General features: G+C 34.6%; 4 protein-coding genes and 1 long non-coding RNA gene across 6 annotated transcripts; 4 read left to right on the top strand and 1 right to left on the bottom strand.

Moving 5' to 3' along the window:
* The first annotated feature begins 810 nt into the window (after window positions 1-810).
* LOC110626864 (G-type lectin S-receptor-like serine/threonine-protein kinase CES101) lies at window positions 811-4,194 on the top strand. 2 transcript variants are annotated; one of them, XM_021773003.2, is made up of 7 exons: window positions 811-2,098; window positions 2,369-2,470; window positions 2,577-2,785; window positions 2,861-3,077; window positions 3,166-3,403; window positions 3,504-3,654; window positions 3,743-4,194. In XM_021773003.2, the coding sequence occupies exons 1-7, from the start codon at window positions 931-933 to the stop codon at window positions 4,046-4,048; spliced, it is 2,391 nt and encodes a 796-aa protein (XP_021628695.1). In that variant the 5' UTR covers window positions 811-930; the 3' UTR covers window positions 4,049-4,194. The 2 variants fall into 2 exon arrangements, with proteins under 2 accessions (XP_021628695.1, XP_021628694.1); XM_021773002.2 differs by having other exon boundaries at window positions 812-2,098; window positions 2,574-2,785.
* A 437-nt stretch (window positions 4,195-4,631) lies between these two features.
* LOC110626040 (G-type lectin S-receptor-like serine/threonine-protein kinase CES101) lies at window positions 4,632-12,518 on the top strand. Its single transcript, XM_021771775.2, has 7 exons — window positions 4,632-5,909; window positions 6,060-6,164; window positions 6,254-6,432; window positions 11,135-11,345; window positions 11,444-11,681; window positions 11,783-11,933; window positions 12,039-12,518. Exons 1-7 carry the CDS (start codon window positions 4,748-4,750, stop codon window positions 12,342-12,344), a joined length of 2,352 nt encoding a protein of 783 aa, XP_021627467.1. The 5' UTR covers window positions 4,632-4,747; the 3' UTR covers window positions 12,345-12,518.
* Window positions 12,519-14,568: 2,050 nt separating this feature from the next.
* Window positions 14,569-15,847, top strand: LOC110626272. Its single transcript, XR_002489693.2, has 2 exons — window positions 14,569-15,164; window positions 15,267-15,847. It is a non-coding gene; the product is annotated as an uncharacterized LOC110626272 (long non-coding RNA).
* A 2,598-nt stretch (window positions 15,848-18,445) lies between these two features.
* On the top strand, window positions 18,446-20,827 carry LOC110627026 (mitochondrial arginine transporter BAC2). The gene is made up of 2 exons (XM_021773246.2): window positions 18,446-19,259; window positions 19,907-20,827. Exons 1-2 carry the CDS (start codon window positions 19,023-19,025, stop codon window positions 20,597-20,599), a joined length of 930 nt encoding a protein of 309 aa, XP_021628938.1. The 5' UTR covers window positions 18,446-19,022; the 3' UTR covers window positions 20,600-20,827.
* Window positions 20,828-20,997: 170 nt separating this feature from the next.
* Window positions 20,998-21,706, bottom strand: LOC110627027 (pyridoxal 5'-phosphate synthase-like subunit PDX1.2). Its single transcript, XM_043961361.1, has one exon. It carries the CDS (start codon window positions 21,382-21,384, stop codon window positions 20,998-21,000), a length of 387 nt encoding a protein of 128 aa, XP_043817296.1. The 5' UTR covers window positions 21,385-21,706.
* Window positions 21,707-24,494: the final 2,788 nt, after the last annotated feature.

Raw genomic sequence — 24,494 nt, 5'->3', positions numbered from 1 at the left:
TAATTTTAAATATTCATATTAATTAATTAATTTATTTATTTATTAATTATTTAATTTAATACTTTTATATATATATTTAATAATAATAAATAAATTTATAATTAATATTATTTAATTATTAAATTAATATAATATAAATATTTTAATATAATAAAAATTAAATTACGGCCTGGCGCCACTTTAAATGGCGCCAGGCCATAATTTAAAAAAGAAAAAGAAAAATAATTAAGCGGCGTCAAGTCATAATTAAAAAAAAAAATAATTATGGCATGTTGCCACTTAAAGTGGCGCTAGGTCTTGGCGCCTGTTAAACAGGCGCGAAGCAATCTTTTGGGAAGTCAAAATTTTGGTAAATAGGGATCAACCCCAAATCTACAAATATTTTTCTTTCAACCCTAAATCCATAAATTAAAAATCTCCCACCTCTAAATTAGCAAAAAGTCCATAAAACGAGACCATCATCAACATTCATAAAATAATACGTGGAAATGTCTGCTGAGGAAGCCTTAAAACTAAACAATGGTCAATAAGGAATCACAAACTATATAAAAAGTTGACATTTCTCTTGTTGCAGCAACCAACAATGACCATTCCCCAGTTAAATACTCACATAATTCTAAATTATTTGAATAAATAAAGGCACAATTGAAGTATCTGTTAATTATATAACTTAATTTTAAATATATTTTCTTATGAATAGGATTGTTATCTGAACCGAAAAGTCAGACTCTTCCTTTTATAGTGTGATTGATGAGTGCGCGTGTGGCTAGTATTATGCATTTGTTTCAACATGGTCACCTACATGAAGTTTCACATTAATCCAAGGGGCAAAAATGGTCTCCATCTCTAAAGTCAAGAGTCAAAATAATCAGCTAAGTATTATGAAACATAGATCATATTTCTTCATCTCTGCCCTCAAGCTTCTCCATCATGGCTATCAATCAAAGAAGCCTAATCGTTCTAAGTTTTTTATGTTATTTCCTGTTGATTCGTCCCTCTCATTCGTTTACAGACACGTTACTACAAGGCCAACAGCTTAAGGACCACGATCACTTGATTTCAGCAGATGGGAGTTTCAAGTTAGGATTCTTCAGCCCTGGCACTTCAAGAAGCCGATATTTGGGAATATGGTACAACGTTGTAGATGAGAATAAAATTTTCATTGCCAAGAAGAAGGAGGTGTGGGTTGCCAACAGAGATAATCCACTCTCTGATGCATCTGGAATCCTGACAATAGATAAATCTGGCAAGTTGACAATATTGCATGGAGACAATTCCACCATTCCATTAAGTTCTGTTGAAGCAGCAAGCAATGTAAGTGCAGAACTGTTGAATTCTGGGAATTTTGTATTGAAAGAGATGAATTTAGATGGTTCAACAAAGCAGATTCTATGGCAAAGCTTTGATTACCCAACAGACACACTATTGCCTGGAATGAAACTTGGATTTGATGATAAAAAAATGAAAATTTGGTCACTTACTTCTTGGATAAATGACAACATCCCAGCTCAAGGTTCTTTTTCACTTACCATTGCCATGGGTTTCAACAATCGTACCAGCCAACTCGTCATATGGTGGAAAGGAAGCATATATTGGACTAGTGGAATGTGGCAAAGTGGGCGTTTTGAACTAGCATCTCAGTTATCAAATGAAGGTCATCCAGACTTTAGCTTCATCTCTAATGATGGCCTGAATTACTTCACATATTCCTTGAGTCAAAGTGAGAATCATAGTTTATCAAGATATATGATAGATTCAAGTGGTTCACTGCTAGAAATAGGGGGGATGGCACCATTTGGTGCTTGTTCCTACAAATCTGATCCTGGTTGTGTAGCTCAAAAGATGCCTGATTGCAGGAGCCAGAACGTTTGGTTTGAGGCCAAGAAAGGATTCATGTCTGCTGAAGGACAGAAGTTCATGGAAAGTTCCAACTTGAGCTCTTTTGATTGTCAAGCAAAGTGCCTGAACAATTGTTCTTGTGCAGCATATGCTTATAGCAGTGCAAACCAAACTGTTTGTGAGATATGGAGTCAAGGGATTACGTTCACAGAGAAATATGACGAAACCAGAGTCATATATGTCCTCAGAGGAAAGAAAGGTAGATACACATACCTCCCCATCTTGTTCAAGTCATCATGCATTTTAATTATATCACTCATTTTATTATGGTGGGAGTTTATCTCTGCCTTGCCCCATGGATGTAAACCCGTCCGTGTTGCCCCATGGATGTAAAACTTTTGGTCAAATTATGCTAGCTTACGTCTTTTCCCTTCTCTTTCTCTAATATTACCATTGAGAGTGCGTGTGCCCCTAGCATCCTGTGTTTATTTCAACAATGTATTTAGTAACGACATGTCTTTTAATGCAGCGAAGAGGTGGATATGGGCTGCCATAACATTTCCAGTTCTTATGGCTACACTCGTGGCTTGTTCAGTGTATTACTTCATACAAAGAAGAAACAGAATGGCAGGTAAGTTCTTGCAAATACTTGGAATGTTTCAAAGGATTGCTAATCAACATTAGACATTGGTTGTTTATTAGCCCCTTAATCTCACAACATATACAATTTGCAGCAGAGAATGATGCAGAACAGGAGATTTTACTATGTGTATTAGAAACTGAGGCAACAGATTCAAGTCCAACTGGGAAGTTAAATGACGTTAAAAGAGACAGGAAGAAGAGCCATGAGCTGAATTTTTTCAGCTTTGAAAGCATAGTATCTGCTACAAATAATTTTGCAGCTGCAAATAAGCTGGGTGAAGGTGGATTTGGACCAGTTTTCAAGGTACATTAAAATAACTATGGGTACAATGAATCGATGAATTCAACTATATTTTAAAGTAACTGGTTATTCTTTCAGGGAAAACTAAATGATAGCCAGCAGCAGCAAGTTGCAGTAAAAAGACTTTCAAGAAATTCTGGGCAAGGACTAGCAGAATTTAAGAATGAACTTTTGCTAATTGCAAAGCTGCAGCATACTAATCTTGTCAGGCTTATTGGCTGCTGCATTCAGAGAGAAGAGAAGATACTAATCTATGAATTCATGCCAAACAAAAGCTTGGATTCTTTTCTATTTGGTTTGCAAACTTAGAACACTTTCTACTAGTTTTATCTGGTAATATTCAGTCACTGAAACGTTCATTTTGTTAACTTCTTCTGGAACAGATCCTGAGAAAAAGCACTTATTGGACTGGAAAAAGCGCCTCCATATCATAGAAGGCATTGCTCAAGGACTTCTTTACTTGCATAAATATTCAAGATTGAGAATAATTCATAGAGATTTGAAAGCAAGTAACATTTTGCTTGATGCTGAAATGAATCCCAAGATATCAGATTTCGGCATGGCTAGAATATTTGGGAAGAATGAATCAGAAGCAAAAACTATCAGAATCATTGGTACACAGTAAGTATATATGATCAGCTCCACAACCAAACATATTAGATCATGTAAATATATGTTTGTCTCTTCAAATGCTAAGATTTTTAATCAAACTTGAATTCAGTGGCTATATGGCTCCAGAGTATGCTTTGAAAGGCGTTGTTTCAATTAAAATAGATGTATTCAGCTTTGGGGTTCTACTACTTGAGATAGTGAGCAGCAAGAAGAGTTACAAAAACTATAGTTCTGAATGTCCACTCAACCTTATAGGACTTGTAAGTTTTTCTCGACATTCCCAAAAATTTTTAACCCACATATGCAATTTTAACCTTGACAATGCCTATGCTACTGGGGTTATTTCAGGCATGGGAGCTGTGGAGTGAAGCTAGAGGCTTAGAGTTTATGGATCCAACTCTGGAAGAATCATGTTCGCCTAATGAAGTTCTGAGATCCATTCATATTGGCCTCTTGTGCGTACAAGATCAGGCAACAGATAGACCAACTATGTCAGACATTGTTTCTATGCTAACAAATGAAACTTTGGATCTGCCTGCACCAAAACAACCGGCATTTTTTCTTGATAGATCTGCAGATGAGCGGGAGGTTCACAGAAACAGTTCAGAAAATTCTTTAAACAGTGCATCAATTACAGTGGTGGAAGCTAGATAAAGTTCTCTGCTTAGATGTAAATGTTTATAATGGTTGATTGAATACTGGGATTATGTTTTCAAGTTTCCCATTTTATTTAGATTCATGCATTGAGTACAGATATTTCAGATCCTATGAAATGTTCAAAATAAGGCCACAAGTCAGGTCTAGTGCTTGATCTCCATTCCCAAATTTACAAATTTTTATTACAAAGCATACTAAGTAAAAGCCCAAAACAAAGAATTCCCATTATTTAGATCTAAAGGATCAACAACAACATGGAACAAAGGATCTTATAAATGGCCTTACCTCAATGGAAGTTTGCCATGAGGATTTCCTGCAAGCATCCAACAACTTGTTGTTTGATAACGATAATTTGTTAAAGAATTCTAACAATTGAATATGAATCCTAAATTAATAGAAATTGCAAGTCATAAGTTAGGAACTTTTTGTCCTTTCCCAATGATCCATTCTAATTTTTTGACCTGTGCTTAAAGAATTCATTTTACTGACGCCCATTATTTCCAGCTTTAGACTATTAGACTATTATACACGTCATATGCCGATTCAAAGTTGTGATCGTTTGAATTTGGAGAACGTTTTATTTGACCTTTCTCAATGTTCACCATACAATTGCAATGACCTGCTATTGTTGAATTGTTAAGTTTCATTTTTGAACCACCTCATAGCTTCTTGGCTTTGCATTGACATTGTCCATTGATGGCTAGTGCAGCAATAAGCCTAATCCTTCTCAGCTTTTCATGTTTCATACTCTTTACAAGACCTGCTGCTTCTCAGAACACAACAATAGTACAGGGTGAACAGCTCAAGGGAGAATTGTCAGCAAACAATGGCATGTTTATATTAAGGTTCCAAGCGACTGCAATTACAGAGACAGATATCAGGAGTTACTTAGCAATATTTTACACTTACGAAAACAGGTATCCAGTGTGGGTTGCAAACCGAGACTCTCCGATCCTTGGCACGTCTGCAATTCTTATAATTGATACTAATGGGAGCTTGAAAATTCTGCATGATGGTGGTGAGCCTATTTTCTTGTATAAAGTTGAAAGGCCATGCAACACAAGTGCCACCCTGGAGGATTCAGGCAATTTTGTGCTCTATCAAGCTAATCCTGATGGATCTAAGCAGGTTTTGTGGCAAAGTTTTGATTATCCTACTGACACACTATTGCCAGGGATGAAATTAGGAATTGATTTAAGAACCAGGCATAAGTGGCTTCTTACTTCCAGCAGAAGCTCCATGTCTCCTGCCTCAGGTTCTTTTACCTTTGGTGTGGATCCTAATGTCACAAATCAATTGGTGATCCGATGGCTAGGTGATGGCTACTGGACCAGTGGTCCTTGGCAGAGGGGACGCTTTAATCTGTTAAAGGACTCGTCCCTCAATGAAATATACAAGTTCAGATACATTTCCAATGAGAATGAAACGTATTTCAATTATTCAGTGAATACAGCTACTAGTATTTTTCCAATGTTAAGGATGGATTCTGAGGGTGATCTCGTAGGTTTCCGGAGTAATAGTTACTATCAAGAAGTTTCATGTTCCTTGTTTGATGCAGGGACAGTGACTCCTGAGGATGGTTGTGTGCAGCAAAAGCTTCCTGAATGCAGGAGTCCTGAAGATATCTTCAAATTCAGGGCCCATGCTGGTTACATCTCCTATAATGGATTGTTTGAGTACAGTGTAAGTGAGAATCTGACTCTTCAGGATTGCAAGGCAAAATGCTTGAGCAGCTGTTCTTGTGCTGCCTATGCTTCAAAATACAAGGATGGCACTGGCTGTGAAATTTGGAGTTCAACAGCTGGATTCAGAAGAACTAATTCAGATGACCAGAGACAAATTTACTTCATTGACAAAGGCAAGTTCATTTTCTAAAGTTTATCTTCACCAAAGATTTGAATATTTGAAAGTCAAGAATCTTGTTCAGTCCTTGAACCAAGCTGAGATTTGAAGCAAAAGTATCTACAGTATTAAATATTTGGTGATAAAATTCTTGTTTAGTATGCAGGAAACAAGTGGTGGCTATGGTTAACAATTGCAGTAGGAGGATTTGCTATCATTCCCCCAGTTTTCTCCTTTTGCTATGCCTTGTGGACAAAGCACAAGGAAAAAGGTTGTCTCTTGCTAAATTTGTTAAAAAAGTTATTCATTTCCAGTTATTTCTATCATCATTAACAAATACTTATCATTTAACTTAATTAGGGTGGAAAAAGGTCGATCAGAAGACTCTATTACACGAATTGGGAGGAAATGCAACAGAAAGACAAGAAGAAGGAGAGAATGAGTTACATGTATTTAGTTTCGAAATCATTGCCACTGCCACAAATTATTTTTCAACTGCAAATAAGCTTGGACGAGGCGGGTTTGGACCAGTTTATAAGGTAAACAGCAATGAATAAAAACTGTTAGATTTCTGTTAGCAAAAACAGGGAAGGACAGAACTGAATCCCACACAATTCATTGAAAGAAAATATTATTTAAATACAAAATAAAAATAACTAATGATACAGAGCATGGCCCATGATTCTATCCATGATCAAAACATGGAAACAAACATGCTTAACAGAAAAAATAAATAACAAATTTCCTACAACTTGGTTACAGGTTGTGGTTGTAGACCAAGTCATTTAACAAACCACCTAAACAGAAAAATAGGAACTACACAGCACGTTTAACAATTTTATCAAATCAGTAGTATCTAAGACAATTTCTAACACTCCTTATCTTTGATGCTGCAAACTCCCATTTTATTTCTTGAATCTTCAAATTTAGCTTTAGGCAAAGCTTTAGTAAAGCCATCAGCAACTTGGTCCTCAATTCTACAATAAACTAACAACACTTCTTCTTTTTGAGTTTCCCTCGGAAAGTAGAACTTAATCTTAAAATGTTTTGTCTTCCCATGAAATACTGGATTAGATGAGATTGATATGGCTGCTTGATTATCAGCAAAGATTGGCGTTGGCTCTAGTTGTTCTTCATTCAAATCTTTGAGAAATTTCTTGAGCCACAAAGTATGGTTTGCTGCAGCTGTTGCAGCAACAAATTCAGCCTCTGCAGTACTTTGAGCAATGATTTCTTGCTTCTTGGAACACCAATTGATCACACCTGACCCAAAATTAAAGCAAAAACCTATAGTACTTTTCATATCATCTATTGAACCTGCCCAATCACTGTTAGAAAAACCAACTAACTTGAGATTTTGACAGCAAGCATATTTTACTCCAAAATTAATTGTTCCCTTTATATATCTCACAACACGTTTTGCAGTTTGTAAATGATCCTCACTAGCACAATGCATAAATCTAGAGAGGAGGCTAACAACATGCATTATATCAGGTCTGGAGGCAGTGAGGTACATGAGACAGCCAAGTAAACTTCTATAATGATTTTCATTCACTTTGACAGCACCATCATCTTTATAGAATTTTACTCTAGGCTGCATAAGAGTGTCAACTGGCTTATACTCTTCCATATGAAACTTCTTTAAGATCTCTTTTGCATATTTGGTTTGATTGATGAAGATCTCATTCTTCCTTTGTCTTACTTCCAAACCAAGAAAATAAGACATCAATCCAAGGTCTGTCATTTCGAATTCTTTGAACATTTTAGCCTTAAAACAGTCAATAAGCTCCTGTTTGCTTCCTGTAACAGGAAGATCATCAACATAAATAGAAACAATGGTCAAATAAGCACTATTTTTCTTTATATATAAAGTTGATTCACTAAGACTTTTCACAAAGCCTAAGCTTAGCAAGTGATCATTCATACGACTGTACCAAGCCCTTGGTGCTTGCTTAAGGCCATACAATGCCTTTTTAGCAAATACACTTTATCATCATGCCCATGCACAACAAAACCTTCTAGTTGCTCGACATAAATTTCTTCCTCCAAAAGACCATTCAAAAATGCAGACTTGACATCTAACTGAAACACCTTCCAGCCTTTTTGAGCTACCATAGCCAACAATAATCTAATAGTATCAAGCCTTGCAACAGGAGCAAAAGTCTTTGAGAAGTCCACACCAAAGACTTGTGCATAACCCTTCACAACGAGCCTTGCCTTATGCTTATTTATTGATCCATCAGCATTAAGCTTTGTTCGGAAAACCCATTTCACCCCAATAATTTTCCTGTTTTGATGTTTCTCAACAAGCTTTCAGGTTTGATTTTTTTCAATCATTTGCATCTCTACTTCCATGGCAAGCTTCCATTTTTGCTTCATCATTGCTTCAGCAACACTTGCCGGCTCTAATAATGCTACATTGCATCTTGTATAGATTTCAGATAGCAACTGTGTACTACAAACTAGTTGTTCATCAACATCCTCCACAGTGGGCTGTTGCATACTTGAATGTTGAATATCGTCACATGCACTCCAATTCCATTGGTCCTCCTCCATAAAAACAACATCTCTACTTATCATAATCTTCTCATTTTATGGCTGAAATATTCTATAAGCCTTTGAAACACTGCTATAGCCTATGAAAATTCCAGGCTCAGATTTCTTGTCCGATTTATCTCTTTTAACTTGAGGAATATAAGAGAAACAAAAATATCCAAACACTTTCAGATTTGTGAGAGAGGATTTGTGACCATACCATGCTTCGTAAGGAGTCTTCTTCTGGAGAGCTTTAGTAGGCAATCTATTCAATAAAAAAACTATAGTATTGGCTGCTTATGCCCAAAACTTTTTAGGAAGGTTTTTCTCATGCAACAAGCAACGAGTCATCTCCATTATAGTTCTATTTTTTCGCTCACTTACTCCATTTTGCTGGGGAGTATATGGAGTAGTCAATTGATGCTCGATCCCTGCCTCTTCACAGAATTTATTGAACTAATATGATGTATACTATTTTCCATTATCAGATCTTAATACCATCATCTTACATTTACTTTGATTTTTAGCCCTTGTCTTGAATCTCCAAAACACTCCAGCCACTTTTGATTTGAATATGAGAAAATATATCCAGCACATTCAAGTTAAATCATCAATAAAGGCAATATAATACTTACTGTCTTTGAGTGATGGTGTTTGATATGGCCCTCCAAGATCAGTATGAACAAGTTGAAGCTTTTGTGAGGCTCTCCAAGCTATTTTGGCAAAAGGCAATCTGATTTGTTTGCCAAATTGATAAGCATTGCAACTAGATATTTCCTTTTCAAGTGAAGCCATGCCCTGTACCAACCTATGTTTTTGCATAAACAATAAAGCAGAATAATGATAGTGACCCAACCTCTTGTGCCAAAGGTTAATGGTTTTGACAGAGACTTGATGAGTTGAATACTCCTCCTCCATCAGATCAAGAGGGAATCTTTTCTCTTTCATTTTGATTGTAAATACCTCCAATCCTTTTGCATCTTTAATGATACAGTTTCTGTTCTCAAAACACACTTTAAAACCTTTTTCAAGTAATTGACCAACAATTAAAAGATTTTGATCAATATTTGGAACATACAACACATCAGTAATGACTTTAGTTCCATAAATACTTTCAATTGCAACTGAACCTTTACCTTTTGCAGAAATATATTCTCCATTTCCAACATGAACTTTTGAGATTGATGTCTTATCAAGAACCTTGAAGAGTTCGATATTGTTAGACATATGATTTGTGCAACCGCTGTCAACAAGCCAAGTATCAGCCGAACTAACATAGCAAGATGCCACAAATAATTGTTCTTCCTCCTCCTAATTCACAACTTGAGCCTCATCCACTACCTAATTGCCCTTGTTTTTGCAAATTTTGTCAATATGCCCCATTTGATTGCATGTGTTGCATTTTGCATCAGGTCTGCTCCAACATCTAAAATGAGGATGATTGGTTCTGCCACAATGTTGACAAGGGTGATAAGTTCTTCCTTTGTTGCCTGCTGCACCATTATTACTTACTCCAAGAAAAGAATTGCTTCCAACACCTGCACCTGGATTGTCTTTGCTCTTCTTTCCTTTTTTTTCTTATTTTTCCAAGAGTCCTTAAGTTGCAACTTGGCTTGCATTGCGCCTTCAATTGAACCATCTTCTCTAATCTGCCTTCTTTGCTCTTGTGCATGAAGAGCATTTAGCAACTCAGCCAAGAAAATTTCTGTAAGGTCACGAACCTCCTCTAGTGCATAAATTTTGGCTTCAAATCTTTCTAGTAATGTTACCAGAATTTTCTCAACAATTCTGCTATCTGAAATATTTTCACCAAGAAGCCTAAGCTTGTTGATAATATCCAACAGCCTATCAACATACTCTTTCACAGTTTCAGAGTCTTTCATCTTTTGTAGTTCAAGTTCCCTTCTGAGATTCAAGATACACATGCTTTTGGTACGCGCATTACCTTGAAACTCTGCCTTGAGGTACTGCCAGATGTGAAAGGCAGTCTCCAAGTTCATAATTCTGGTAAAAAGTGATTTAGACACAGCTGAATACAAACATCTTTTGGCCTTAAACTTCTTTGTAGTTTTCTCCTTAAGTGTTTTGATCTGCTGCATAGTTGGATTCTCAGGCAGTTGATCAATTTCAAGGTCTTCAGCTGCTGCTTCCTTTCTCCGGTGAACATTGGAGGTGGAATAGGACAATAATCTTTTGAAGTCATTTGAATCAAGATTTAAAACTTGGAGAGGGTTAGTATTTCTGTATAACACTTAATGAAAAAAAAACTCACAGTCAAATGATTACAGGTCCCTTAAGATAAGGTACTCTGATACCAAGTGTTAGCAAAAACAGAGAAGGACAGAACTGAACCCCATACAATTCATTGAAAGAAAATATTGTTTAAATGCAAAATAAAAATAACTGATGATAAAGATCATGGCCCATGATCAAAACATGGAAACAAACATGCTTAACAGAAAAAATAAATAACAAATTTCCTACAACTTGGTTACAGGTTGTAGACCAAGTCATTTAACAAACCACCTAAACAGAAAAATAGGAACTACACAACACGTTTAACAACTTTAGCAAATCAGTAGTATCTAAGACAATTTCTAACAATTTCATTTCGACACTTCAGGATTAGATAGTAAGCTGCTTCTTGCATACAATGGAAACTGGTTTAAGATTATATATTGCAGTCATTAACAAGGACAATGTCAGGGGAGGCTAACTGATGGAAGAGAAATTGCAATAAAGAGGCTTTCAACAACTTCAGGGCAAGGACTGGTGGAGTTCAAGAATGAAGCTATACTCATTGCTAAACTCCAGCATACCAACCTGGTGAGGCTTTTAGGTTTTTGTATTCAGGGAGACGAAAAGATTTTAGTCTATGAGTACATGCCAAACAAAAGCTTGGATTTCTATCTTTTCGGTAGGTCATCTTAAGCTCTTCATGTTTACATATGTTTCCTTTATGTGTAGCTTATGATTTAATCACATCATGTCTCCAATAACTTCTCTCAAAAACAGATTCTTCTAAAAAGAGTATATTAGATTGGAAGAAACGTTTTAACATTATTGAAGGAATTGCTCAAGGACTTCTTTATCTCCACAAGTACTCGAGATTAAGAGTAATTCACAGAGATCTAAAAGCTAGCAACATATTGCTTGACGAGGAGATGAACCCAAAAATATCAGATTTCGGCATGGCTAGAATACTTGGGTTGAAAGAATCAGAAGCGAACACAAACAGAATTGTTGGAACATAGTAAGTAACTACTGTCTAAAAGGAGAAATTATTCAACTTAAGACTATCTGCACATCCATGTTCAAAGGGTTTCCTTTTTTCCTTTTCCATTGCTTTTACAGCGGCTACATGTCTCCAGAGTATGCAATGAATGGCATTGTTTCAATAAAAGTTGATGTCTTCAGCTTTGGAGTCTTAGTACTAGAGATTGTGAGCGGTAAGAAGAATAACGGTGGCTATCACTCTGAGCATCTACTCAACCTTATAGGATATGTGAGTACTTTATTTACCATTTCTCCTGCATTGTTACACTATACATCTGAAAACATGCATGATTACACCTTTGTTATTCAGTGATTGACATTGGAGTTGTTTCAGGCATGGCAGCTCTGGAATGAAGGTAGGGGATTAGATCTCTTGGACCCAATATTGAAAGAGTTTTGCCCTCAGAATGTGCTGAGATGCATTCATGTGGGTCTCTTATGTGTACAATACCATGCCACAGATAGACCAACCATGTCTGATGTTGTTTCGATGCTTTCAAATGAAACTATGCAATTACCTGAACCAAAACAGCCTGCATTTTTCATGAATACAGCGGCAGAAGAGCCTGACATACCCGAAAGTCATTCGGACAACTGTTCCATAAATCAAATATCAATTTCTATTATGGAAGCCAGATAGTATATTTCTGAATCCATATGCACAATAATGACGCTAAGGGCTCGGCTACAATTCTTATGTTCATTGTTTAACAGTTTATTTGAAATTCGGACGTCAAATTTTTATTTATTTATTTATTTGATCCTTGTGGGATTATGCATTTGGAGATTTTATAAGATAGTCAATTTAGTGCCATTATTTTTGTCCGAATTTTTGAAGAGTACCAGATGAAGCAAACAAGCTTGCTTTTTTGACTGACATGAACTTAACAAAGGAGATCGAAACTTATTAAATTTTGAGCCTACTAACGAGAAATCTCAGCAGCTAACATATTGGTCTTCGGATTATAAATTTGTTTTCTACAATTGCCCAACTCATTGAAGATTACTGAAATTTTGTAATTTCCAAGAAACATGTAATTTCCTAGAAAAAATTTATGGGTTCTTTGGGAACTTCTTTTGGTGCCCAATGATCGGAAAACTTGAACTCATTAAGTTACTTTCTCAGATTACTAGCTACAAAACTTTGTGAACCTCTTTTAGTGAAATTTATGAGATGCAGATTAATTTCTTATTGGAATGGAATCCAGGGAATTCTTTTCCGATGTCGGGTGAACTTTTTGAGATGTAATTTTAGTGTATATTTATGGGTTTTTGTAAAGAACTGAGGTGTGTTGGTTAGAGTTTGATTAGTTTTATGTTTGTAGTAAAGCTATGGCTGTTTGCTTGAGATGAATTTTCCATACAATTTGTAGCTAGCATAATGCTTGATCCATTATTGTCTCAAGCATGTGGTGATCTGGCTAACATTCAGAAGAAAAAGGAAGAGGAGAAGGTAAGAATACAGTGGTTTTTAAGAAAAAGGTAAGAATACAGTGGTTTGACACATCAGTAATTGAGAAATGGAATTAGCCGAGTTGCAAGTGATTTGATTGAGAGAATGAAAGTTGATATATTATTGAGGAATTAAGAGAGAAAACATCCTTAATAAGAGATAATTGGACTCCGAATCCGATGGAGAATGTCAAGCTATTCAAACTCCTTTTAACTTTGCTTTCTTTTTCTCTCTTTTCGTGTTTTCTCTAGGAAAAAATAGTTTTTCTATTTTCGATCTCCTCTGTTCCTACCAGACAAGAGATGTCTTCTCCTCTCCCCCGGTTATGGATTTTACCTTCCTCATCGCTGAAAAAAGATAAATAGTATTTTATTGGTGATTTCTTGATGGCGGATTAGAGTAAGAACAAAGAATCTCCCGTGAGATCCGCCTCTCCCACCCGTGTTGATGATATTGGTGGTTTTAGTTTTAGGCTTGTGTATTCTTTCTGATTTACAGGTGAAAGATTCAGAACAAAATAATGTTTTGCCATTCTCTTCCTTGCATGTAGGGTAAAGGTCTCAATGCATGCCGTCAACGCTCGTGGGAAGCCGAGTCTCTTTTGGGAATGACGGGATCTAACTTTTATTGGGTATGGTAACTTCTGGAGATGTTACCAATACTCTGATTTGAAGCCGAATAGTCAAGTGAGCAAAGGAGTAACCAACGACGGACTCAAACAGGGTAAGGGGCCCTAACTTTTTAAAAATTTAATAGGATATTTATATAATTTTTATTAATTAAAAAAATTATCATCTAATTCCTAAATTTTTAAAATGATATATTAATTTATTTTATTTGAAAATTATTTAATTAAAATATTTTTATATTTTATAAAATAAATTTTTAAATTTTTATAAAATAATTTTAAAATTTTAACTTCACTACTTAATTTTTTTTATTTTTAAAATATTTATAAGGTATTTATTAATTATTTTTATTGAACACTTAAAATTATAAAAATTATGATAATTAAATACAATAAAAAATATTAAATTGATTAAATATATTATTAATTGTATTTTAAATTTGCGAAGAATTGATAAAATTAAACAATAATAATTTTATCATTTCATAAAAATTTATAGCATAATTAATACTATAAATAAAAGATAATTTTAATAATTCACATTTATATTTTAAATTTAAAAATTTTTAAATATAAATCAAAATATTAAAATCACATAATATTTTTTAGCACATAATAGTTTAGACAATTTATATTAAAAAATTTTAAAAATTTATATTCAATATTTATTAATAAGTAAATTAATTTAATTTATAAAATTTTATATAGATGATATTTTTTTATTTTTTTACTTAAAATTAAATTTTATCTTAAAAATTTTATGTATATTAATAAATATTTTTTATAAATTAAGTAAAATTAAAGTTGTAACCCAAAAAATGAAATTAGCCTTAACTTAAATTTCTGGCTATAACACCACCCTTCTTGGGATGCAGACGAAGTTCATGGTGTTCTCTGCATCTCCATCATTTTGGAGCTTTTTGAGTAACTGAACTCCTTTTGTCTTCTTATTTGGAATATGTGTTGTGTGTGGATTCCTTTAGGTGTGTGGTATTTTCCGTTTCTAAAGGAGCTTGAGAGTAGAGATTAAAGCGGCGATGGTGGCAAACTGGCAATGACGATGTGTTGCTTTCTATGTTGGACCTGTAGACTTTTTTATGTTTTTTCTTAGTTAGTTTAGAGCGTTTGATATTTAAGTCTTTATGAGTTGGGCAGTCTGTTTTATGTTTTTTTATGTGTGTTATCCAAGCCTTGTAATCAATGCTCTTTTCTATTACTAGGCTTCTCTCCCTATTTGTTCAGAGAGAGAAAACTCTCTTCGGTTTTGGTTTTCTTTGGGCAACAGACACGTTTTCTGCCGGTTTTTCGCAGCTACCCTTGCTTTAGACTCTTCCCCTCTCTCGCCCAGACGTGGATCTTCTCCCTCTCCTCCGGGCGAGGTTGTAAATTTTTTGTTAGTGTTTCGATTTTCTGGCAAAGCGGAGCTTAAAGTAAGGGAGGTTTTTTGTGGCTTACCTTGTGTTTTGTTTGGTGACCTCCAGATCGAGGGGCTTTCAAGATTCATGGAGGATGGAGACAGTGGGTGCTGCAGATTGGTCTAAAGGAGCATCCTCTCTCTCTTTTCTCTGAGTGGTGTCTAAGATCTAGAGGCTCTTCCATGTTCAGGAGGCGACAGTTAGGCTCGATTGTGGAACGACCTTCCCTTTCTTATGCGTCTAGCTCTTCATCTCTTTCGACTCCGACCATGCATGCGCTTTTCCTTCCATCGTGACATTCATTCTTTTTGGTTTGAAAAGATTTCTGACCTTGTGCCTCGTTTCTTGCTTTGCTCTTGGATCTTCATTTTGGTTTTTCGGCTTTATGCCTTCTGTTAGAAGAATAAACGTTTCTAGTATGGTGGCTTTCAATGGCAGTAAGAGGTCTCACCAAAAAGGAGATCGGCGCTCTGTTCTTCAGCTATTCGGGTCGACACACGGATCAAACGGGTTGTGGATTTTTAGAGTTTAATTTTAATAGGTTTTTTTTCTTCGTTTCTAAAAACTTTTTATTGTATTATCTTTGGACTTAAGAGTCATCTAAACCATAATCGATTTGGAAAACATTTTATTGTATTATCCTTGAACTTAGAGTCATCGAATTAAATGGAATTTTGATAAGTTTGAATTTAATTAAAAATATAAATTTAAAAATTTGAGTTATTTAAATTTTTATTTATAAATTTAAATTTAATTTATAAAATAAATATTAAATTTAAATTCGATTTATAATAACTCAAATTTTATTTAAAAAATTTTATATTTAAATTTGAATTTAAATTTAATTATATTATAAATAAATTTGATATAATGTAATTTAAAAAATTTTAAATTAAAAATAAAATTATTAAATTATTAAAAAAAATTTTAATTAATTTTTTTATTTAATTAAAATTTTTAAAATTTAAAATTAATAAAAAAAAATTATGAAAGGAGTTTCAGAAGTTACAATCCTTCAAATCTTTTTAACTTTTAACGTGAAACTGGCGTTAGCAAATAAATATGTTCATGAGCTTATTTTTGAGTCTGCTTATAATATATTTGCGAATCTGTTTACAAGTTAATTCGCTAATTTATTTATAAATTTAAAAATGAGTCGAGTTTGCGAATTTAAATAAGTCGAATACTGTTAAATTTAAATTCGACTCGTTTATTAAACGAAATTAAAAAGTGAGTTCGAACTCGACTCATTTAGAAAATAAATTAATTCCGATCAAATTTTTATTGAATCGAGTATTGAATAACTCATAAACAGTTAAAAGTTTATCTATTATAATTTTGATCTTGACTTTTTATATTTTTTTTAATTAATCTCTATCTTTAGTAAAAAAATAAAATAAAATAAAAACTATTTATCCTTTTATCCTAAGTAACAGGAGAATATCATTGAAGGTATGGTTCCATGATCGATGCCTCAACTTCATTTGGAACTTGCAATAAATGAGAAAATTGATAATAATCCATGTATATTTTATCTATTTTTTTTTACAAAAAAGCCACTTTTATTTACTTAAACATTTAAATTAATTATTTAAACTTTAAAATTATGGATAATACTTTCATCCCTGCCACGTGAGATGGAGTGCATATTAAATAACTTAATGGTATTGTCCTCATCATTAATCCTAAGATTATGACTGCGAATTAAAACTTTCAGCACATGAATGTTTCCATGATTAGAATAATTATCTGCTGACTCATATTTAAAATTTTGAGTATATAATTATATTTATTAAACAATGAAATTTTAATTTTATATTATTATATAATTTTTTTTTATAAAAGAATAGGGATTGAGGGAAATACATCTACTACTAAAAAACTGACGAAAATACAAGTTACGTATTGGACATGATTACAACGACGTGGCACACATCCAAAGGATCGATGAAGGGCAAACAGAAAACAGTTTTGCTTTCGTCCACAGCCGATCTAGAACTCCCCTCAGGCGTTGGCCGTAGTTGCTGGTGTCACTCTGCCTAACAAAAACCAAACAACTCAATTTAGGCACTTAATGCATCTTTAAAATATAAATAAATAAATATTTTTATAAAAAAATAAATAAAATCTCCTTATTTATATTTTAAAAATATATTTCCGCTTAAAATTTTCCCTGAATTTACATTTTTTTTTTACCAAATTCAAATCCATCATTTCAATTTACATTTTTTCTCCTCTCTCAATTAAGATATATAATTTTTATATATTATTATTAAAATTTATTTTTTATATTTTTATCTCTCAAATTCAAATAAAAATATACTAAAAAAACTTCCTAATGATTGCCGGACTTTTTTTATTTAGGGCGAGACAGATTTCAAGAGAAAAACATTGGTCGAGGCGGATTCTAAGAGATGAACATTGATCTAAAATCCATCAAACTCTCTTTAAACAGACCAACTCAGCGTCTCGCGCCCTGATTTGGGTACGCGGAGCAAGCCGAGCTTATTGTAGACCAAAATTCAATGAAAAATAGTCCAGGCTAGTGATATGACGCGAAAAAAAAAAACTGATCCAATCACTTTACAGTTCTGTCTTTCTGTGCGCTGGAAAAAATTAAATGATTGTCTGGCGTGAAAAGAAATCTTGATACATTTATATATACGGATCTGAATGATAGAAACGTGACACATAACAAAGAAGCAGTTAAACGTGAATAACAAAAAAAAAAATACAAGGAATGATCATTTTTTCTTGAATTTTACTCTTCATTTAAATTTGATGGAATTTTTTTATAAAAATATATATATTTTTTTTAATAAAATCACTCAATTTAAAGGATTTTAGTAAGCTTCTACAAGCCCACATTATTTTAAATTTAATTGATAATGGGACATAGTGTTTCACTCATATTTAAAGCACTCGAAATTAATTGCCCTTGCCACTAAACGCAGATCAAACGATCTTATGTGCATGCTTCTTCCATAAAGCTTACAAGGCCATGCATGCAGTTCAAAGCATCCATGAATCTGCTCATAGCATCAATAACTGAGCATTCGGCTTTTATTACCGATGCACCCTTTCAATTTGGGAAATCAAATTGGTGTTAAACACTAGGCTCAGAGGCCAGACCTACGTTATTTTTTTTGTCCACGTGTCTTGCTTCTATTGATTCGATAGAAAGTAGGCGTTGTCTGTTTCCTCTATTTGCTTCAGTCGCTACAAAATAGCAACCGGTGGCTTTTGTTTCGTTCCTTTCTTGCAAGAAAGAAACACAGCAACCATACCATAAACGTGGTCTCTGTGCTCTCCAGGTTCTTGCGTTGCTCTTTATCTCTCTCTCTCTCTCTCTCTCTCTCTCTCTCTCTCTCTCTCTTGTTGAAGATTAAGTTCTTGAATTCAACGTCTTTCAAAAGAATTGATTTTTCTTTTCTTATTTGATATTTTCCTCGCAAGAAATGAGGTGGATGGATTAAGAAGGAAAGCGAAAGCGAAAGCGAAAACGTTTAGAAACAGAAGCTTTTTTTTTAAAGCCTTTTCCAGATTTGAAAAGGAAGAGTGCATGAAAAGGAAAATTAGCTATGCATATTAATTAGGCAGCAGTACACGTGATATTGGGAAAAGAGTGGACGGTGATTTAGGAACAGGAAATAGTTTTCGAAGCTGTAAATACGTGTAAGCAAAGAAGATTATAGATATTAGTTGATTGATTTGTTACAGGTCTTTTGCATACGACAAAGCAAATCAAGAATTGGGTTTATGTCAAAACCAAGAAAAGTTTCCAGATTTTGAGTTGTTCCCAGGAATGAGAAAGAGGCTATAATGGATTTTTGGCCAGAGTTTCTTGCTAACAGTTGGGGTAAAGAATTTGTTGCCGGAGGTTTTGGTGGCGTTGCAGGAATAATTTCTGGATATCCACTTGATACTTTGCGTATCCGGCAACAACAGAACTCCAATTCTGGCTCTGCCTTGAGTATCCTCCGCCGCGTTATCGCCGCCGAGGGGCCTGGTGCCCTTTACAGAGGGATGGGTGCACCCCTGGCATCAGTTACCTTTCAGGTAATAGCTCTACCTTCAATTAGGTTAAAATCTTATCATGATTTGTTAGAGTTTCGTTTCTGTTTGGGTTCTATGTTTTGTTTTCTAACCTGATTGTTGAATTTGATGCTAAACATGTTAGTGGAAAAATCCCAGTAGGATTTAACTTTGTTGGGACTAAAAATATAGTATTAAATATGGAAGATTGTTGATGTTTCTTTTGGTGGATGGATAGTGACCTATTTTAAATTCTTAAAGAAGTGTCTTTATCCTGGAATTTGGCTGGTGATGCAAGCCCTGTCTTATCTGATAAAATAAAGATAGCTTACTATACTGATATGAAGCCTTGGCCACTTTGGGCCTGTCGTCCACCAAGTGCATATCCTTTGTGCCTTTTGCTTTCCACCATAATAAAGAAACCTTTCTGCCTTTTTCACTGGGTTACTGTTGTTTTAGCTTCTGATTGCCTCTGCTGCTTGTCTCTGGGCTCCTGGATAGGATCCTTAGATGAAAAGTTCTGCACAGTCCAAGAACTTTCTACATGAGCAAACTGTTCACATGTAATTTCTATATGAGCAAGTAATCAGAGGTTGAATGATTGCTTTTTTTTTTCTTGCAACGCTTATGGATCTGCTGCATTAAGTTGATAACGTTTTTGCTTTCTGCAGAATGCCATGGTTTTCCAGATCTACGCTATTCTTTCTCGAGCATTTGACTCGTCTGTTTCAGTTAATGACCCTCCTTCCTACAAATGTGTGGCTTTAGGAGGAGTTGGCACAGGAGCTTTACAGAGTTTGATGCTTTGTCCTGTAGAACTGATAAAGATACGCCTTCAATTGCAGGACAAAAGTCATGAAAAAACCCCTCAAATCAACTGTCACAAAGGTCCCATTAGTGTTGCCAGGAGCATACTTAGGACAGAAGGCTTCAAAGGAATTTACCGAGGCTTTTCCATCACAGCTCTTAGAGATGCACCTGCTCATGGCTTCTACTTCTGGACATATGAGTACATGAGAGAGCAGCTTCATCCTGGCTGCAGAAAAAATGGCCAAGAAAGCTTAAGAACAATGCTGATAGCTGGAGGACTAGCAGGAGTTGCAAGTTGGGTCTGCTGCTATCCATTAGATGTTATAAAAACCAGGCTGCAAGCTCAAACATCATCTTCCCCACAGAAATATAATGGCATTCTGGATTGTTTGAGCAGAAGTGTTAAAGAGGAAGGTTACAGCGTGCTCTGGCGTGGCTTGGGAACTGCTGTTGCAAGAGCTTTTGTCGTGAATGGAGCAATATTTTCTGCTTATGAGATTGCACTGAGGTGTTTATTCAACAATGGAAGCATTCAAACAGAGAACACAATCTAGTGGCAATCCAAGAATTGCATATGGCATTCATTTGCTTTTCAACACTGCTTCACTCATCTCTAGCAAATTGGAGCCTTCCCCTTTTTGCACTAATGGTGCAAGGATTCTTTGAGCCCCTGATTAAATACCCACATGAGAAAGTTAATATGTAGTTTTCATTTTGTTTCTAGAGAAAAGCAAGAGACATGGTAATGAAGATTTTGTCCCTGCATGGGACTTCAATCTCTCCCTTTCTGTTCATGTGTGTGTGCATTTCCATATAATAAAATGCGGCATACAACAACATATTTAGATCTTATTAGTAACATTTACGCAGCAGCAAGACTATCAACTCTCTTTGATCCCAACTGGATACAAGGAAGATATGTTGCTAGTATTTAGAAATTAGAACTACTTCCCTAGTCCCTGCCAAGGTGTTCGATCCTGTCCTCACTGAGATTTACTTCTGCTATTGTATCCTTTAATCCACAAGTACCCTTGACCAGCACATGAGGATCAAATGCAATGCCTAACAGCCTGCACTGTAGCCAAAGTCCCACAAAGTTTCCATCACAACCCAGTTGCTTCACTAGTTCTGCATCTACAGGGGTCATAATCCCCTCAACAGCAAAACTGCGCCAGAGGCAGCCTTCCCATGTATAAGATGCAGTAATATTTTTACCAAATGCAAATACCTCATCTTCATCCTTGTTCAAAATTCTGATCTCTTTCATAACATTTCTCACATTCTTCACCGTCTCAACAATGTTGCCATGGCGTAATGCCTCCCCTTGAGTCCTTATCATCGCTGCACCTTCCTTGGCTCTCTTCAACGCTTCCCCCAGATTTTGACACCCGCATATAATGGGCACCTGAAATTATGCTTGTTAATGAAGTAGTTTTCATTCGCCATAGCAAGAATCTCACTTTTATCGACATAATTAACACGAACATCTTCCAGTATCTGGGCCTCAACAAAATGGGCAACACGCGCTGGAGCCATTACGATTTACAGGGATAGGAGCTGCGCGTTTAATGTCCTTGATGAGAGATGCGTCAGACATTCACCTAATTCCTTGACGCTTTGATTCTGCTACCATGATGACTTCATTTACACTCTTTGGATTGAATCAGCCTTTTGGTTCCTTAAATGTGAAATGTAAATGAAATTAAATCAAATAAGAAAATAAGTAAAGAAATTATTTTTTATTGTTTTGTTACTTTAAAGAAATCATAAGGATAATGTATATATATTAGAAACATGTTGAACTCATTCCATTATCAAGCACAATTACATAATTATGGGGGATGATACAGCAATCATAAATCATAAGCTTTTTGGCAAAGAAGAAACACTTCTGTTTCTCTAACACATATGATGGCAGAATGGATATTGTTGTGTTCATCACCAAATCCCACTTGGCATCATCGAGGTGTGGGTCTCCATTGAAAGACAAACTGAATGATAAAAATTTATTAAAAAGTAACCGGTTAAGGTCCAAAATAGATAAGAAAAAATGTCAAAAATAAAACTAAAGGCTCTAAAGACATTCAAACCTAGCTCCGGGCCAATCAGTCTCATCAAACCTTATCTCACTAACCCAACCAGAAGAAAATTCTGGAAACTCTTCCACCACCGCACGCTCTGCACTGGCCATCAAAGAACATCGCAAAACAACCTTCAACAGTAACATAAAGAAGAACATCTATTAGCATGATTATAGAAAATTAATTTTTGCATGATTATAGGAGATTTATTTAATATAATATAGTGATTATTATTCTTATCATAATTAACTCATACTCTTCTTCTGTGTATATATAGATGTAATATCTCTATAAAATAATATACAATAAAAATACACAATTTTCTCATTATTACATATACTCTTTTTGCTAATATGGTATCAGAGCCGCAAGATTTAGATTTTTAGTTTTTGGAGTCTCTCCTCTCTCTACAATTCTGATCAGCTTTCCACCAAGCCACCTAACTCTGCCCATATTTCATCTCTGTTCCTTTGCAATCAAGGAACAAATGGAAAAATCAGACATTTCAAAACCTATTACAATGCTTTTAACCGACTCCAACTATAATCTCTAGATTCAAGTTATGAAAAATTTTTGGATAGGTCGCAAACTTTGGCGTATCCTCAAGCATCGCCACATTCTTGATTATGTGATTCTGTTCCTGTTGAACCTGCACTTTTGTACTTGTGCCTACATCTCCTCCTACCACTACTCTCCGTCGTTCTACCCGGTCAGTCAGTTTATGTCTACTCCTCGTTACTCATTTCTCTGCAGTGCTTCGAATCCTTCGATATATCAAAGGAACTCTTTTTCATAGTTTACACTTCTCTACTAGCTCTTTTTTGGTAGATCGTCACTCTACAACGGGTTATTGTTTCTTCTTGGAAGATTCTTGTTGCTCGATCTAGCACTTGATGAAATTAGCTAAAAATGGAAATGAGAGAAATTGAAATTGAATGAATATTTTATTGCTTGGAGATCTGCCTATATATACACGTTTGGAGAAATTGAAATCTAACTAATTGAGTTCTCTCTGGCTTGTTCTAGAACCTTCTTGTATCTCTAGGAGTGTATTACATGAAACAACGCCGTTTTGATTCTTTTCTTTACGGCGTCGTTTTGCTTTTGAAATTTGGATCCATTATTTGCTCTCTTGTATTGCGACGTCGTTTGGTGACTGTGGTATGTAATATCTCTTCAGCACTGAATTTGAATATCGTACTCTTGCTGATGCTACATCTGAACTACTTTGATTACGATAGCTGCTATTAACTGATACGGGGTCACTCACTCTTCTGCCACCATACTTCATTGTGATAATAGAAGTGCCATACAAATTTTTCATAATAATGTCTTTCATGAGCGTACTAAACACATCAAAATTGATTGTCATTTGGTACGTCATCATGTTGCTCACGGCACCATATGTTTGATTCCTGTCTCGTCTGCTAGCCAAACTGCGAATATTTTCACCAAAACCGCATCTTCCAGCTCGCTTCTAAGATCTCTTATGCAAATTCAAGTTGGCACCTGCGCTACCACCTTGAGTTTGAAGGGAGTGTTAGCATGATTATAGGAAATCAATCTTTGCATGATTATAAGATATTTGTTTAGTATAATTATAGCTATTATTATTCTTGTCATAATTAGTTGATACTCTTCTGGATATATATAAATATAATATTTCTGTAAAATATATACAGTAGAAATACATAAATTTCTCATTATTATCTGAAATCTTTCTATTAATAACATCTACTTCATTTTGGCACCCAAAAGCATAAATAAGCTATATCAGATGGTGCACTCAATCAAAACTAGCAACTTAGAAGGAGAAGATTATCGGAGAGGAGAGATCTCACCAATCGAGCCAAATGGCTAAAGCAAACTAAAGAATTTAATATCGCATGGTTAAGAGAGAAACAGTATGATGTTCCACATCTGGAGGGCAGTAGCGAGGGATGCAGAAATTTAAGTTAGAGGCTAATTTTATTTTTTCGGTAACAATTTCAATTTTACTTAATTTATAAAAAATATGTATTTACATATATAAATAAAATTTAATTTTATGTAAAGAAACAAAAAAAATCAGATGTATAAAATTTTATAAATTAAATTAATTTATTCATTATTAAATATTGAATATAAATTTTTAAAATTTTTTAATATGAGTTGTTTAAATTATTATTTATTAAAAAATATTATGTGATTTAATGTTTTATCTATATTTAAAATTTTTTAAATTTAAAATATAACTTTAAACTATTAAAATTATTTTTATTTATACTAAACAGTAGTGTTAATTATACTTTAAATTTTTACGAAATAATAAAATTATTATCGCTTAATTTTATCAATTTATAAAAAATTAAAATACAATTAGTACAAT

Source organism: Manihot esculenta, chromosome 11 (assembly GCF_001659605.2).
Source record: "Manihot esculenta cultivar AM560-2 chromosome 11, M.esculenta_v8, whole genome shotgun sequence".
Taxonomy (NCBI): Eukaryota; Viridiplantae; Streptophyta; class Magnoliopsida; order Malpighiales; family Euphorbiaceae; genus Manihot; species Manihot esculenta.
This window is presented reverse-complemented; position numbering and strand designations above follow the sequence as displayed.